The following is a 14557-nucleotide window of genomic DNA, read 5'->3' on the forward strand; positions in this document are numbered from 1 at the left end:
GCATTTTCACACTAATGGTTCTGATTGCGTGGCAAAAACAAACAAGTTCAGCTCTTATTGGGAAGGTGAAGAGGGAATGGTATTAAAATCGAATTTTTTTGTTTTATGAGATGTTTAGAAAAAAAAAAAAGAAGTTTCATACCTCTAACCAATGATTTGATTGGAACACGTAGCATCCAAAATAAAACATCCTCCCGCATTCTACTACGGCTGTCTGGTCCACTCTGGATTCCGAAGTGTCATAGCAAAAAAACCTTGTCTATATATCATGCACACCTTGGCATGCTTTGATGATCGAGCTCCCAGAACCACCAGCTGTACCATTTTCACCAGCCGAAACACCATTTACCTTCATTCGTTCATACCTCTCTATCTTTATCTCTCCTCTTTTCTCTCCTTTTCTCCCATCCTCTTTTTTCTCTCAGAAATTTTCATTGCTGCAACTGGCAACTGCATTTCTGCACCCCCATGTCTGCCACTTTCAGTGCTTTTCATTTTCATTGTGTTTCTTCTTCCTCTTGTTATGTTTTTCTTGTTCCTTGTTTATCATTCTTGTCCAAACAAGATGGAAATTTTCGCTCAGCCTTTTCCTACTTTCACTTCCACTCTTAGTGACGTATTATTTGCTGAAGCTTGCACATTCATTTTGAACATGTCAGGAGCAAATTGAGATAAACCCGAGTCCCTCTTCACAAGTTTGCTATATATAACCATTCCTTTGAGAGTTACCCATGCCAGAAGTTTAATAGCCTCTATTGTAGGTGTAGCCTTGAGGATTCAAACAACAAAGATGTCATTTTCCTGTACCAAAAACTTCTACCAACGGTTCTGTATTAATGGATTTCAAATGGGCAGTGATATTCATGGCAGTTTCTTCTCAAGTGATCTCCTTCCATCACTTGGGGCTAGAATTAACCAGGCGACCAAGCTACATAGATACATCATTTCCCCTTTCAACCCTTATTATAGGTGATGAACATGGCCATGGTCTACTTCAATATTTCTTTCAATATAACAAAGCTGCACCTTATGTCCTATTCCTTATTACAGGGCTTGGGAGATGTGGCTGATTGTTCTAGTCATTTACTCTGCCTGGATCTGTCCATTCGAGTTTGCATTCCTAACTTACAAGAAAGATGCGCTTTTCATTGTTGACAACATTGTCAATGGCTTCTTTGCTGTTGACATTATTCTCACCTTCTTTGTTGCATATCTCGATAGCCAATCTCATCTCCTTGTTGATGATCCCAAGAAGATTGCCATCAGGTAAATAAGATGTTGCAGCATGTATTCACAAAGCCCCTTTCAACTAAAAAATGTCTATACTATTTGTGCAATTAATGAGCTTTCTGCATGATCTATCCAACAACTAGGTACATATCTACCTGGTTTGCTTTCGATGTCTGTTCCACAGCCCCATTTCAGTCTATCAGCCTCATGTTCACAGATCATGGCAGTGAACTAGGGCTCAGGCTACTCAACATGCTCAGACTCTGGCGTCTGAGACGAGTCAGCTCCTTGTTTGCTAGGTTTATAACTAGATTCAAACCCATGCCTTTTCTTTTCTTCAAAATTCTTAAACTGTTACAATGGGAGAACTACAATATTTACTTACAGGTTTGCTTTCCTTCAGACTTGAGAAAGACATCCGGTTCAACTACTTCTGGACTCGGTGTGCCAAGCTCATTTATGTAAGCAGTTGAAACTTCCTGTTGTCTCACCTCTATCAGATATATTGCCTTAATCATTTGAAAAAATAGGTTATTTTCCTCTCCGGTTGATTTCAGGTGACCCTGTTTGCAGTACATTGTGCTGGATGCTTTAACTATCTGATTGCAGATAGATATCCTGATCCTTCGAGAACCTGGATTGGTGCAGTATACCCAAATTTCAAAGAGCATAGTCTCTGGGATAGATATATAACTTCAATTTACTGGTCCATTACAACACTCACTACAACTGGTTATGGGGACTTGCATGCTGAGAATCCAAGAGAGATGCTATTTGATATCTTTTACATGTTGTTTAATTTGGGATTAACAGCTTACCTCATTGGGAACATGACAAACCTGGTAGTTCACTGGACAAGCCAGACCCGTAATTTTGTAAGTTCCTTTACAGATTTGGAGCTGTTTGAAATCATCATTAACCTACCAAGAGAACTAAACATACAAAATAAATTCTACAGGGACCAAAAGAAATTATTCGTCACAATTAACCCCACCATTTGTTGTAGAAAAAGTTCGTTTTTGTAAGACATGGTATCTACCCCACAATTTGACAACTTTATATGAAAATATTAAAGGCAAAATCCAGCTAAAATGTAATGTCAAGATTCCTTGCCATTTTATGACGTTACAAATCAAGTATGAGTGTTCAGTCTTTTTTAGTAGCTGATTTGAGCATTACAAGCTTTCAGCCCCTTCTTCAGATTCAACAGTATTTTCTTTTGACAAGGATGTCATCTCTAGCCTGGGATTGCTAATGACAAGAAACCCGTACCTTTTTTTCGTGAAACAGAGGGATACAGTCAAAGCTGCTTCAGAATTTGCGGTACGAAATCAGTTGCCCGCCCACATACGAGATCAAATGTTGTCACACATATGCTTAAGATTCAAAACAAAAGGATTGAAGCAACAAGAGACCCTAAATAGCTTACCAAGAGCCATTCGCTCAAGCATTGCACAGCATCTCTTCTTCCACATTGTGCAGAAAGCATATCTCTTCCAAGGAGTTTCTCATGACTTCCTCTTTCAGTTGGTAATACTTCTCATGGCTAACTATATTTGTCCATATCATTCTTCATCCATTACTCTCCTTTTAGGCTAAAGTAGTATATTAAATAAAAGGCCAGAACTATGGAGAGATCCACAAGTTTTGGTGTATTTTGCAGCAATGGTACACACATCATTTTGACTCTGAATTTCATTTTCACAAGATGCTAAGGCAACTTACTATTCCATTAAAGGTTTCAGAAATGGATGCTGAGTATTTCCCACCCAAAGAAGATGTCATTCTGCAGAATGAATCCCCAACAGATCTTTATATACTTGTCTCAGGAGCAGTTGTAAGTAGGCTTATTTTGATGTCTGCAGAATATATAAACTAAACAATGCCAATTTCTGACATTAATTTGGTGATTGGTTGAGTGACTACAGAACTTAATTGCCCATGCTGATGGGCTTGATAGGGTATGACATTTTTTTTTAACATCTAGTATTTTTCTTTATGGTAAATAAACACAAAAAATTTTACATGCTTGCATGTGGTGTGCAGGTTATTGTAAAGGTAGCTGCAGGGGAAATGTTTGGAGAAGTTGGAGTACTATGTTATAGGCCACAGCCATACACAGTTCAGACCACTGAGATTTGTCAAATACTACGACTGAATGGAACTTCACTGATGAAAACCATAAAAGTAAATATGGAAGATGGGCATGCTATAATGCATAATCTTTACATGGTAAATATCATATTAGACAACTCATAGAGTAATGGAACACTTGTTATTGTTATAAACAACAAATGATGGTTTGTTCTCGCAGAAACTGAATGGGCTACAGAGCAGCAGCTTTGACCAGCCCAACATAGATCCAGGGTTGACCCAAAACAAAAGTCTTGGGGGAGAAATGAGTGGAAGTTGTTTGGATGCTGTATTTGAAGAAATGGACATAGATTTCTTGGGATCAGAGGCTATAAAGAAGAGTCAAAAAGGTAGATCTCCAATGAATGGAACTTCAACAGCAGAGAATGGCCAAACATCTCTCCATGATGCTGCTCGCAAGAGGAATATTGAAATGGTTAAGATTTTGCTTGAAGGAGGAGCAAGTGGAAATAAACCAGATGCAAGAGGAAGGGTGCCAAAAGCATCGGCAGAACAGCAGGGAAAAAAGAGTATACATGAGCTCTTACTGAGTTACGAAAACAAAAAGAAATTAGATGAACATATGATAGAGATTATTGGATCAGAAACAGAAAATGACCTCAAGAATAGTCAAAGCAAACATAGAAGTGGGGCTCAAAATTTCTTCAATTCATCCAGTGATAGAGAGGTAAGAACACCGACTAGGAAAAGAGTTACTATTCACATGCAGTTCCAGAGCAGCAGTACAAGAAGACAACTTGGAAAGTTGATAATCCTACCTGATTCCATACAAGAACTGCTCAGAATGGCTGGTAAGTCTGACCAGAAAAGAGCACTTGGAAATAAACCTGAAGATGTGGGAAAAGCAATTATAAATCAACCTCAAATGTTACTAGAATCCAATTAGATTTAAGAAAAGAAAAAAGAAAAATAAAAAAAAAAATAGAGGGATTTTTAAACCATGAACAGGAACCAGAAAACCACTTTAGTTCAGTTACCTGCTTTTGCTTTATTCATTTCTCATTCCATAACCTTGTGAAACTGCAGGGGAAAAGTTTGGAGGCTACACGTTTACAAAAGTCATTAATGCCAAGAATGCAGAAATAGATGATGTACATGTCATTCGAGATGGTGATAATCTGTTTCTCCTTCAAGATGAAGATGACAATGTAGATTTCAATGTGACCTAAATAATAAAAGGGCAATCATGAATAGATGCAGAAAGTTTGTAACCTTTGGGCGATGCCAATGATAATGAATACATAACAAAAATATAACAGAATCAGTAGGATCTGGGACTTAAAATTGCAATTGTACCATAAATCAAAGTCAATCACATATGGTCATATTTCACTCAACAGTTGGTGGGCAAACCCCATCCACACATAATCTCAATCAGAAGAAATATATGTTACAATCCGGTCATGATTAGGTAGGCCTGGTAAATGCCAACATAACTTTTCTGTTTGTACGGTCTAAGTGTAGATCAACTCATTGATGTGTTGAACACAACATGTAAAGTCACCACCTAGGTAAACTGGGGACCTGGGCATGTAGGACTGCCTTCAGAACAAGATAAACTACTAAACCATGACAAAGACCAATGGATTCTGTGCCAAGGTCAAGAGACATTAAGCTTTTACATGCTTCCCTTCATGTTAGTGCCTCCCTGTAAATAGCATCTTTAATTGGGAAAGGATGAGCTTCTGTGTTAAAAACAAATTTATCCAGAGGAATAACAGAGGTATCCCCAAAGAGCAAGTACAAATACTTCAACGTTTCTCCAAGGAAAAAAGTCTCCATCTTGTCTCTTCTTTGAGGAGGAAGAGTGGTGACATCATCTAAAGAAGTGTATCCGCCAGAATCCACCTTTGTGTATTTCTCAAATGACTCAAATATGTGCCAACCCCACTCACGATATCTGCAATGCATGGTAATAGAAAAAAAAGGTTACACATGTGCACTCTATAAATATAGAAATTAAATAATAAGAAAGAGAAAGACTAAAAACTAAAGAAATAAAAGAGCATACTTTGGATCTTGAGTGATACGATACAATACAAACAAGGATTCAACAGTTTCAGGACGCAACAAATTGTGCCGGTCAGCATGTTTGATTATTATGTCATTTACATATTCTGAACTCTTATTTCCGCCATCAAGACCACCTTCAAAATATTCCTGTTTAAATCAGATCAAGACAGCAAATCATTATCTATCATAATTATATAATATGAAAAAAAGTAGTCACACATAGATGAACAAGCAAATATGAACCATGTTGGTGCACATGCAAATTAACTCAATTCTATGCTGCTTTTCACAAACAAGTTAATTGAAACCAACTAACCTTAGTATGGAAGTATGCAATTTCAGGAGCCAGACCAGTGGAAGTTACTGAATACATCTCAAAACATGTCTTGACTAAATCTTCTGCAAGTTTCAAGTTTTCCAGGTCTTCAAATGTAAGAAGGTTATCCTTCATGGCTTTCTCCTTTGGGATGCCTTTGGTGGCACCAAGTGCAAGAGTACCAGGCAAAAAACACACCTGGCAAGTACAGTAAAAATACTTTCACATCAATGAAGGATGCTCTTTAAGATCCAACAACAGAGAAATGCTTTCATGGGAGTCAATGATTAATACAGAAATATAACTTATGCATTCATGTATGACTGCATGTGAATAACTACAGCTATAATAGATTAGAAGCACTGTGGTGGAAGGACCTCCTCCACTCACTAACAGTTTCCTTGCACTATTCAGCATCATAGTTTTGAAAAGAAACAACCTATGATCTACAAAATACTGCTTTGAAGGTGTGGGATACTAGCCTAGTTTTGATGGTAAATATACGAGAACAACAACAGCTGCAATAGATTAGAAACACTGTGGCGGAAGGAACTCTTCCACACTCTAACTGATTCCTTGCATTATTCAGCGTCATAGTTTTGAAAATAAACAATCTGTGATCTACAGAATACTACGGCTTTGAAGGTGTGAGCTAATAGCCTAGTTTTGATGGTAAAGCCAATAAGTTTTGGTGCCAAGGAAACACAACCAAAATTGGAAGAGGGTATCACACAACACAAAGCAATTGAATTTCTACTTGATTCTGCAGAAGAGTGTCACATGCTATATGAACTTTGTCTCATGAAGAAACTTTGATGCAGCAGCACTAAAAAGACACATTAAAGTATCTGAAGAAAATTTCTCCCAAATAAAAGCTGGAGGACATTGGACTGTTCTGGGAAGAGATAGGAGGAATAAAAAAAAGGACCATTCACTACAATTTCACAATACTGGACATGAGGAGAACAAAGTCCTGATTCGCTCAACACAAAAGCATCCTCATTTTCTCAACAGTACAAACCTAGACATTATGTCCTATAAACACATCATGTGGGGGCTCATCCTCAAAAATATTCTAATGCTTTAAATAGTAGGATGACACGATGAGGGAAAATTTAACATCTACCACCTAAAATAAGAACACCAAACATCTCCATTTATCAAGGTATTCCTTAAACTCAAGGCCGAGAAAGCACCACATACCAGATGATCCATTTTTGGACTGAAAGCACCCATTGATCCATAAGGCAATTCCCCCACAAAAACCAATTCATTTGGTATTGATTTCTGAACAAGCAAGTGTCTAACACCCCTCATTGCCTCCTCATACATGTCATGCAGATATGTGAAATTACCATCCTGAATAGCTTGTAGCTGAAGCCACACTTTGATTAGGTACTCATAATAGCTATCACCTCGAGATCCAAGTCTAATATTTTCTCCACTAAATTCACCAGAATAAGGGCTGCATTTCATAGCAAGATGAACAAGAGAAAATAAATAAGTACTCACCAGATTGAGAGCTGTATTCCAAACCAAGGTGATCTCAGGACTAGATAATCTTAAGTAAATAATTATGATGATAGATGACAATGATGATAAATATAAAAATGATATACATGACAATTGTGAATAAACAAGGCCAATTCAAAAGGAACTTCTATCAGATGACTAAGGCATGAAAATTATTTCAAACAATCTATTATGTCATGTTGTCAACTTGTCATTTCTCTGGACCTAATGTCGTATCCAGTCAATGACAAAGACCAAAGACCAAAGAATTAAAACTTTCATTCTATATCTACCAATGAAGGTCAAGTAAATGATAAGTGTATCTAAATTCAAAAGGAGTGTGAAAATGTTCTGAGAGTTTTGGTACATCACACTGCTTTAGCCAAACAGGAAATCTGTAGATAACCTTTGCTTGGTGATGTTCAATAAAAAAAAATTGAAGAGAAAATGCACTAAGAAAAAGAAACAATAAAGGAAAAGAGAGGAACAAAGAAAGAGATATTGATAATATGTTCCTTGGATTGGAGACTACATAGCCAATCATTTCAGTACAAACTCAAGTATCCTCTAAGAAAAAAAACCCTGATAGAGTATGTATTATCTTTAAGTAATTATTTTTCTTCTTTTCATTCTTTTTCCTTTGTCCATTTAATCACATTTCATTTCATAACCTAGGCCATTTTGTTTTGGCATAGTAACTGAAGAGTAAATTAATTAAAAAATAAAGGGTGTGACAGCCAGCTGTCAAAAGCATCCAGCATGTTTTGATCAATCCAAAAAAGGTAACATAAGAAAAGAATTCCCATGATATTAATGAAAAACCTGGTATGACATTATTTTATTCTGCGTTTGATGACTAAAATCAGTTATCCAAGCAAAAGAAAATATTTGTCGATCTAAACTGGGCAGGCCAGAAAATCCTAGAAAGATATAAAGAAAGACATGGATGTTTAAAGTAATAATGGCTTGGGAATTCTGGCATATTTGAAGAGAAGGAAACATACCTGATGTAGATAGGAACTAGTCCTTCCACCTTTGGAAGAGTTTTCAAATGTGCCAAAACCTTCATCCCTTCTGTGCTATACTTCGGATCACCAGAAATTGCACTGAGGTAATTGAACTCAAGCTGTAAAGTGGAAACTTCTGAAGTACTACTCAGTCCATCAGGAGATGGATGTGCTGATGAATCACGTAGCACAACATCACTGAAAGGAATGGCAGTTGGACTAGAAGTAAAAGCAGACAGCAGACGATCAGCCAAGTTTTTTGCAATGTCTAGATAAAAAGTAGGTTTTGGCCCCTTGTATGCTGAGTTCATACCTTGACCCCCCCCACTCAAATGATATGCACTCAATAGACCACCCAAAACCCGTATTGTGGTTTCAAATAAATTAACTTGCCCTTTCTGACTAATCCTCTCTAAAAGGTGCAACTCAATCCAAGAGCCCGCTTCAGAAACAACTTCATCTAGACCCATTATCATGGCAGTATCAAGAGCATCTACAACCGTAGCACCTAGACCTCCTAGCCCATTAACTCCATGCTGGCTCACTGGCATAAGCTCATCAAAACCCATTGCAAACTTTTTATATCCAGACCATGCATGGGTGAAAGCCTCCTTTACATTTTGTTGTCTAGCTTTCCATTTTTCTTCAACATTAGGCTTGTTTGTTTTACCAGTAAAATTACCATAACTAACTTTTTCATCGGGTGATAATCGAGGAGGCAGCCTGGGTGCCCTTCTCCAAAGCTTTTTAAACCTGATGCCAACATCAGTAACTACTTTATGTTCTTCATTTCTCCTACTACCTTTAGCTAGTCCATCAGAAACAGAATGTGTTCTATTTGCATGAGTCAACATTAGACATGCTAAGCCAAATATCATTAACAACCCTAAAAACTTCCCTGTACTACAACTTACACATTCATGCCTCATATTACTGGCAAGTAAGGTCTGAGTGATCACCTGGAATACAACATAGAAGAATAGAGAATATATTCAAATTAAACATCTACTACACATCAAATGTTTAGCATGACAAATAAGAGTATAAGAGTTCCAAATAATGCAGACTATTTAGAAATGAAAGAAATAAGCTAAGACTGCCAAATCTTCAGCAATCTTGTTAGAAATTCTACCTATTTTTTCTACCATTAACACATCAGGCGATTCAGCGAATAGACTCTCAGTGGTCAACACTTACCAGAGAGTAACAATTAGTATGCTCCAAACATCAAGTTAAAATCAGATCTCAAACACCAAGCAATTAATTAGTGATGTGAAAAATGAATTTGTAGAACTTAATACGCGGCATGCTCCAAACACTTAAGTTCTAAACCACATTACTCTAACCAAGAAGCTAAATCTTAAAGCTCGCCAAGCTATGTGTAGTATCAAGCTTCAAGCTTAACAGGACTTAAATCAGACTCCTTAGGTTTTTCTCAAAACGATTTGGAATTTCTTTGATTTTTTGTGCTCTAATTTCCTTACTAAGCTTTTCTATTTCTCCCCTTTCACACTGATCGCTTTCATAAACATAATCGTGTTCACATTTAAATTACATCAATATGCAGATCAGCAAAGATAGCCTAGTAATTTGTCATTAGCTTCTTCTAAAGCAATTTCAACTGAAAAGGAACAAATTCCAATTCATCTCCATGAAAAAAAGGAAATCGAAAATTACAATTCAGGAAAATCAAAAGCCAAAAAAAAAATGCGATAAAGAAACAAGAACCTAGGAGTTAAATCCAGAGAAAAAGAAGGAAAATGGAGGGAGATCTAATACCTTGAAGAAAGACCGGTGACGGAACTTGGCGTTATCGTAGTGAACATCTTTCATAGAATAAGGAAGCGATTGCGACATGCTCGAAAGCTGTGATCTATTTTATTTCTTTCTAAATTTACCAGCTCAGGCGGGGTTTCTCCCGACGAGTTCGATCGGGAATTTGAATGGGCAAAAATAAAAATAAAAAAAGAAGAGAAAGTGCGAGAAAGCGAGGGAAAAATTATTGTGGGCGGGAGAACTGTTCCCGCTCCTGAGATAGGAGAGTAGTTGCAGTGCGCTTTCGTTTTTTAGATTTGCGAGTCAATGGAGGATCGTCGTCCGTTTTGAGGCAACGGCGGTAGCGGGAGAGAGAGGAAATTGTTTCTCCACGTATTGGCACGTTATAAAGTCGGCACAAAGGAACGTTAGAAGAGTTAGTGCTATAATCACAGCTTTAATCAAAGGTTAGGCACATTTATATCTGAGCCCAAATTCTAAAATTTGTTGGGCCTACTACGGTAATACCACATATAAAAGCTTTACACCCTGACTTTCATTACTAAAGGTGATAATAATTAGATTCGAAACAAATTTGATTTAATTTTTTTAATATTATATAATATTATAAAATTTTAAAATTAATTTGAATACGAATCAAATGAATTTATTATTTTAGTTTGATTTGATTTATCGATTTTTAAATTTAAATTTTTTATTTTTATATATTATTTTAATATAAAATTTTAATATATTTAAGTAAATTTTGATATAAAATTATTATTTTTATTTTATAAAAATTTAAAATATATAAAGACTAAAATATATATAATTCAATTTAATTTAATTTTTTTATTTTTTTATCTTTCTGACTTAAAATCTAATTTAAATATAATATATATTTGATATCGAATTTAATACAAATTAAATTAAAAAAGTTTTAAATTAAATCAAATATTATAATTTCAAATCAATTTTTTTTCACCCTTATTCACGGCTATCTTTCACGCCTGAACCTTCCCCAAATTCCCTTGAAAGCTGCCGCTAGTGGTAGAGTTCGTAAGTTTTTTTTTTTTCTTTTTTGTAAAATTTAGGTTTGAGTTTTGCTTTCAATAACAGATTTTGACTCAGCTCATAACTAATCTTACAGCAGGTGCAACTAATGCTACTTACATAAGCGTTAATTAACTACAATTTGAAATAACCGTTGTTTTATAGGCAGGACCTAGCTACTAATGGACCGTACTTAATCACCAAGCCCACACCACTGCATGGTTCTGGTTTGTAACAACTTTGAAGCATTTCTTTGCTTTTGCCTTCCTCCTCGTCCCCTCTTCTTTCCGGCCTTCCTCATGCGATGAAATCTTACCCCAGATTGATACTGATCCTTCCAATTACCAACCAGCTGCCGCCTACCAAGTGTTGCGCATCAAGAACACCACCACCCTTGAACAAGCCAGAATTCGACAAGAAGAGAATGAGGAAGATGAAAGAAAGATAGATCAACAATAACAACTTCAAAAGCAGGCCTTTCTCTTTCATGCTCCCCAAGGGTTTTGTCCCTCCTTCAGGTTCATCTCCATGCCTGGCAACAATGACAAGCAGCCCTACTCTTCGGTTGCACTTGCCCATGCCCTTATGTGTGGCCTCTCCAGTACTGCTGCAAAACCCTAGAGCTGGGTAACCCGTAACCCCACAAGATGTTTTCATCTGATACTGAACAGATAAAGATGCATGTTTTAGTCCAAGTGAATTTTTTTGTGCTTTCCACTTTGTTTTTAATGCATGATCAATCGAAAACAATATGTGCAGATCTTGTCATGAGGGATATAATAAGATCAGTGGAAATATAGTACATAGATGTTCTGCATTTCTGCTAATCCTTTTCTTAATTTTGCCTCTGTATTTCCTTGCCTCTGTAATCCTTTTCTATAATATATATACATACATATATATATATAAGCAATGATATTGGTAAAACATTTAATTGTTCATTATATTATTTTAAATTTTAACAAAAAAAGACAACAAATACTAGAAAACAAAGAATTGAAAATAAAGTGTCTCAACCAAATGGGAAACATTTTTATTAATTCCAAACAAACAATATAAACTCACAAATATTCATTACATTATTTGATTATTATTTCATATATCAATTGTGAAGTTTCTAAACTCCATGATTAAAATATTATCACATATTAACTTTTTAATTTTTTAAATAATATGTGGCAACCCTTGATGTAATTTAAAAACTCTAATATTTTTTTAACATAATCAGTCACATAAAAAAAAAAAATCATTTCATCTCTTCTGCCTCATCTTCAAACGCTGTCACCGGAAAACTCTTTGACAGTCCCATGGGAATAGCAAAAGTGATTTTGCTAGGATCAGCATCATCCACAGAAATATCAGAAAGAGTAATCCAGATCATCATCTCCTTGCTTTTGACACCTGTCAACTTCCGCATCCAACAATCCTCAAGGAACCTCGTCATCTCGGGTGGTCCATACGAGGCGGCGCCAAGGGCCTTGCACTAATACTTGAAGGTCTTCTGCTGTTTGAGCTAGATGAACCCCGTGGTCCGTTTGTAGCTGACCTCGATGAGGTTGTTCAAAGGCGTCAGCCCTTTGGGCAGGCCGAACTCGTCGAGGAGCTCCTGCGTTTTTTGCTTGCTAAGAGCCGCCCCATGGTAGATCTCAGCCCCTTCTAGATGAGTTGCTATTTGCTTTGATGCCATGTTCGTTTCAATTCGTTCCTTGTGAGAATGCAAATTCTAAAGATACAATAGTCCTCATATATCGACGTTTTTGCCTTTCGGAGGGAGAGTGGGAGAGTTTAAAAGGTTAGTCATGTGTTTTTTTTTTTTTAATTATTTTAAGAAATTTTTTTATTTTTTTAATTTCATTTGTGAAGATTAGCACAATTTTTATGATTTATTCTCATTTTTTTAAGTGTGTGCACTAAGCTTGCCTAATTATATGTTGATCATGAGGAAAAAAATAAATAAAAATCGTGAGGCATGAGAGGTATTGCTGGATTAAAAAAAAAAAGCTATTAACTGGTCTTCCTATTATACTACATGAAAAGATTGGTGCATCTAAAATATTGTACTTCAAGGGATCACATATATAAAATTGAAATTGATCATTTTTGGTTGTTTTCTGGGAAATTCTCAGATTTTCGTTTTTGGTGAATAGAAATTGTAAGATTCAGAAAATGAAACCGAAACCAAAGTGCATTAAATTTGGTTTCTCCATCTGATTTTTGTCAGTTTGGTCTTAAGGCTTCATAGGCCATATTTAATAAAACGATAACCAAATTTAACTGTAACACAAGCCAAGCCCAACTTAAATTATGAAAGGGTTTCAAAGTCCAACCAAATTAGGATAAATTGTAGTTTTGGTTAAATTTGATAATCTAAAAAGATAATATGTTGATATGATATAAAAAATATAAATATAATATACTTTAAATCATATATAAATTTAATAAAATAAAAAACATTTTATATTTTCATGTTGATATGAATTATAATATATAATTTTTATATAAAATATGATATGAATAAATAAATTATTAGTATTGATATTATATAAATACATGAATAGTCAAATTTAATTATGACTCAAAGAAATCAAATTAGTTAAGCCAATATTATCACATAGTAAGAGCTTTAAATTGAGCAAAAGAATTAGCTCCATGAATACAACTTGTTTCACTTAAAAAGGGAAATTAATTTAAAATTGTATGGTTGATCTATTTTTAGGGTGAGATGTCAAAAACATGTTTTTTTTTTTGTATAAACATGTTAGAATTTTTTTTATTAAAATCACTTTATATATTGTATAGGAAAAATTATCTCATATTATATATGCATAAAAAGAATTTATAACTTGCATGTAGGGATTATAATAAAAGAGAAAGGGTTTTGTCAAATTTAGTATCTTCATCTTAAAGCAAATTGTTGTACTGATTCGATGAAATCTTTTATTTGTCAAGGGTTCTGAGTTTTCATCAAATTACATATTCCTTGATGGAGTTAAAGATGTACATCGACTGGGTTAGGTCAAGGTCTACACTTTTAAAAGCTTGTCAAGACTTGACCACCCATAAATGCCCATTAAAAAATATTTTAAAATTTTAAAATTTTTTTATTTTAATATTTAATATTTTAAATATATATTAAAATTAAAATTTTTATTAATAAAATAATATTTTGAACCAAATTGAGATGAACCCAAACATAAAAAAAAAAAAATTATCCAAAATTTGACTCAATTAAATTTAATGAGTTACTAGATTGTGAATAATTTAAAAGACGTAAAAAATTTTTAGTTCGATGATATTATTTTTATCATTTGAGATTAATTATTTAATAAATAAATTTACTCTTATTAAAAAAAAAGTGAAAAGATCAAACAAATTCTATATGAAATTCTAAGCAAATAGCGGTTGTCAAATCTCAAAAACATATTAAGTTTCAATTTGGATTTTAAAATACGATGGATTAAATTTAAATATCAATTTTATTAAAATTAAATTAATATAAATTTTTTATTAAAATTTT

The 14557-nt window shown here is 34.8% G+C and overlaps 3 protein-coding genes across 3 annotated transcripts; 1 reads left to right on the forward strand and 2 right to left on the reverse strand.

Moving 5' to 3' along the window:
• The first annotated feature begins 292 nt into the window (after positions 1–292).
• Positions 293–4866, forward strand: LOC111280995 (potassium channel KAT1-like). Its single transcript, XM_022868559.2, has 11 exons — positions 293–969; positions 1051–1266; positions 1374–1529; positions 1634–1691; positions 1788–2105; positions 2521–2760; positions 2969–3067; positions 3159–3191; positions 3277–3462; positions 3545–4175; positions 4411–4866. Exons 1-11 carry the CDS (start codon positions 791–793, stop codon positions 4551–4553), a joined length of 2259 nt encoding a protein of 752 aa, XP_022724294.1. The 5' UTR covers positions 293–790; the 3' UTR covers positions 4554–4866.
• Positions 4867–5002: 136 nt separating this feature from the next.
• On the reverse strand, positions 5003–10406 carry LOC111280996 (mannosyl-oligosaccharide 1,2-alpha-mannosidase MNS3-like). Its single transcript, XM_022868560.2, is given in 7 exon segments — positions 5003–5038; positions 5041–5284; positions 5396–5544; positions 5714–5911; positions 6917–7178; positions 8230–9191; positions 10012–10406. Coding segments are annotated over 7 exon segments (1929 nt in total). The 5' UTR covers positions 10090–10406.
• A 1880-nt stretch (positions 10407–12286) lies between these two features.
• On the reverse strand, positions 12287–12727 carry LOC111280550 (uncharacterized). Its single transcript, XM_022868015.1, has 2 exons — positions 12587–12727; positions 12287–12523 (listed from the first exon to the last, which is right to left on the reverse strand). The coding sequence occupies exons 1-2, from the start codon at positions 12725–12727 to the stop codon at positions 12287–12289; spliced, it is 378 nt and encodes a 125-aa protein (XP_022723750.1).
• Between the last annotated feature and the right edge of the window lie 1830 nt (positions 12728–14557).

Source organism: Durio zibethinus, chromosome 28, assembly GCF_047325235.1.
Source record: "Durio zibethinus cultivar Kanyao isolate XHJ-2024 chromosome 28, ASM4732523v1, whole genome shotgun sequence".
Taxonomy (NCBI): Eukaryota; Viridiplantae; Streptophyta; class Magnoliopsida; order Malvales; family Malvaceae; genus Durio; species Durio zibethinus.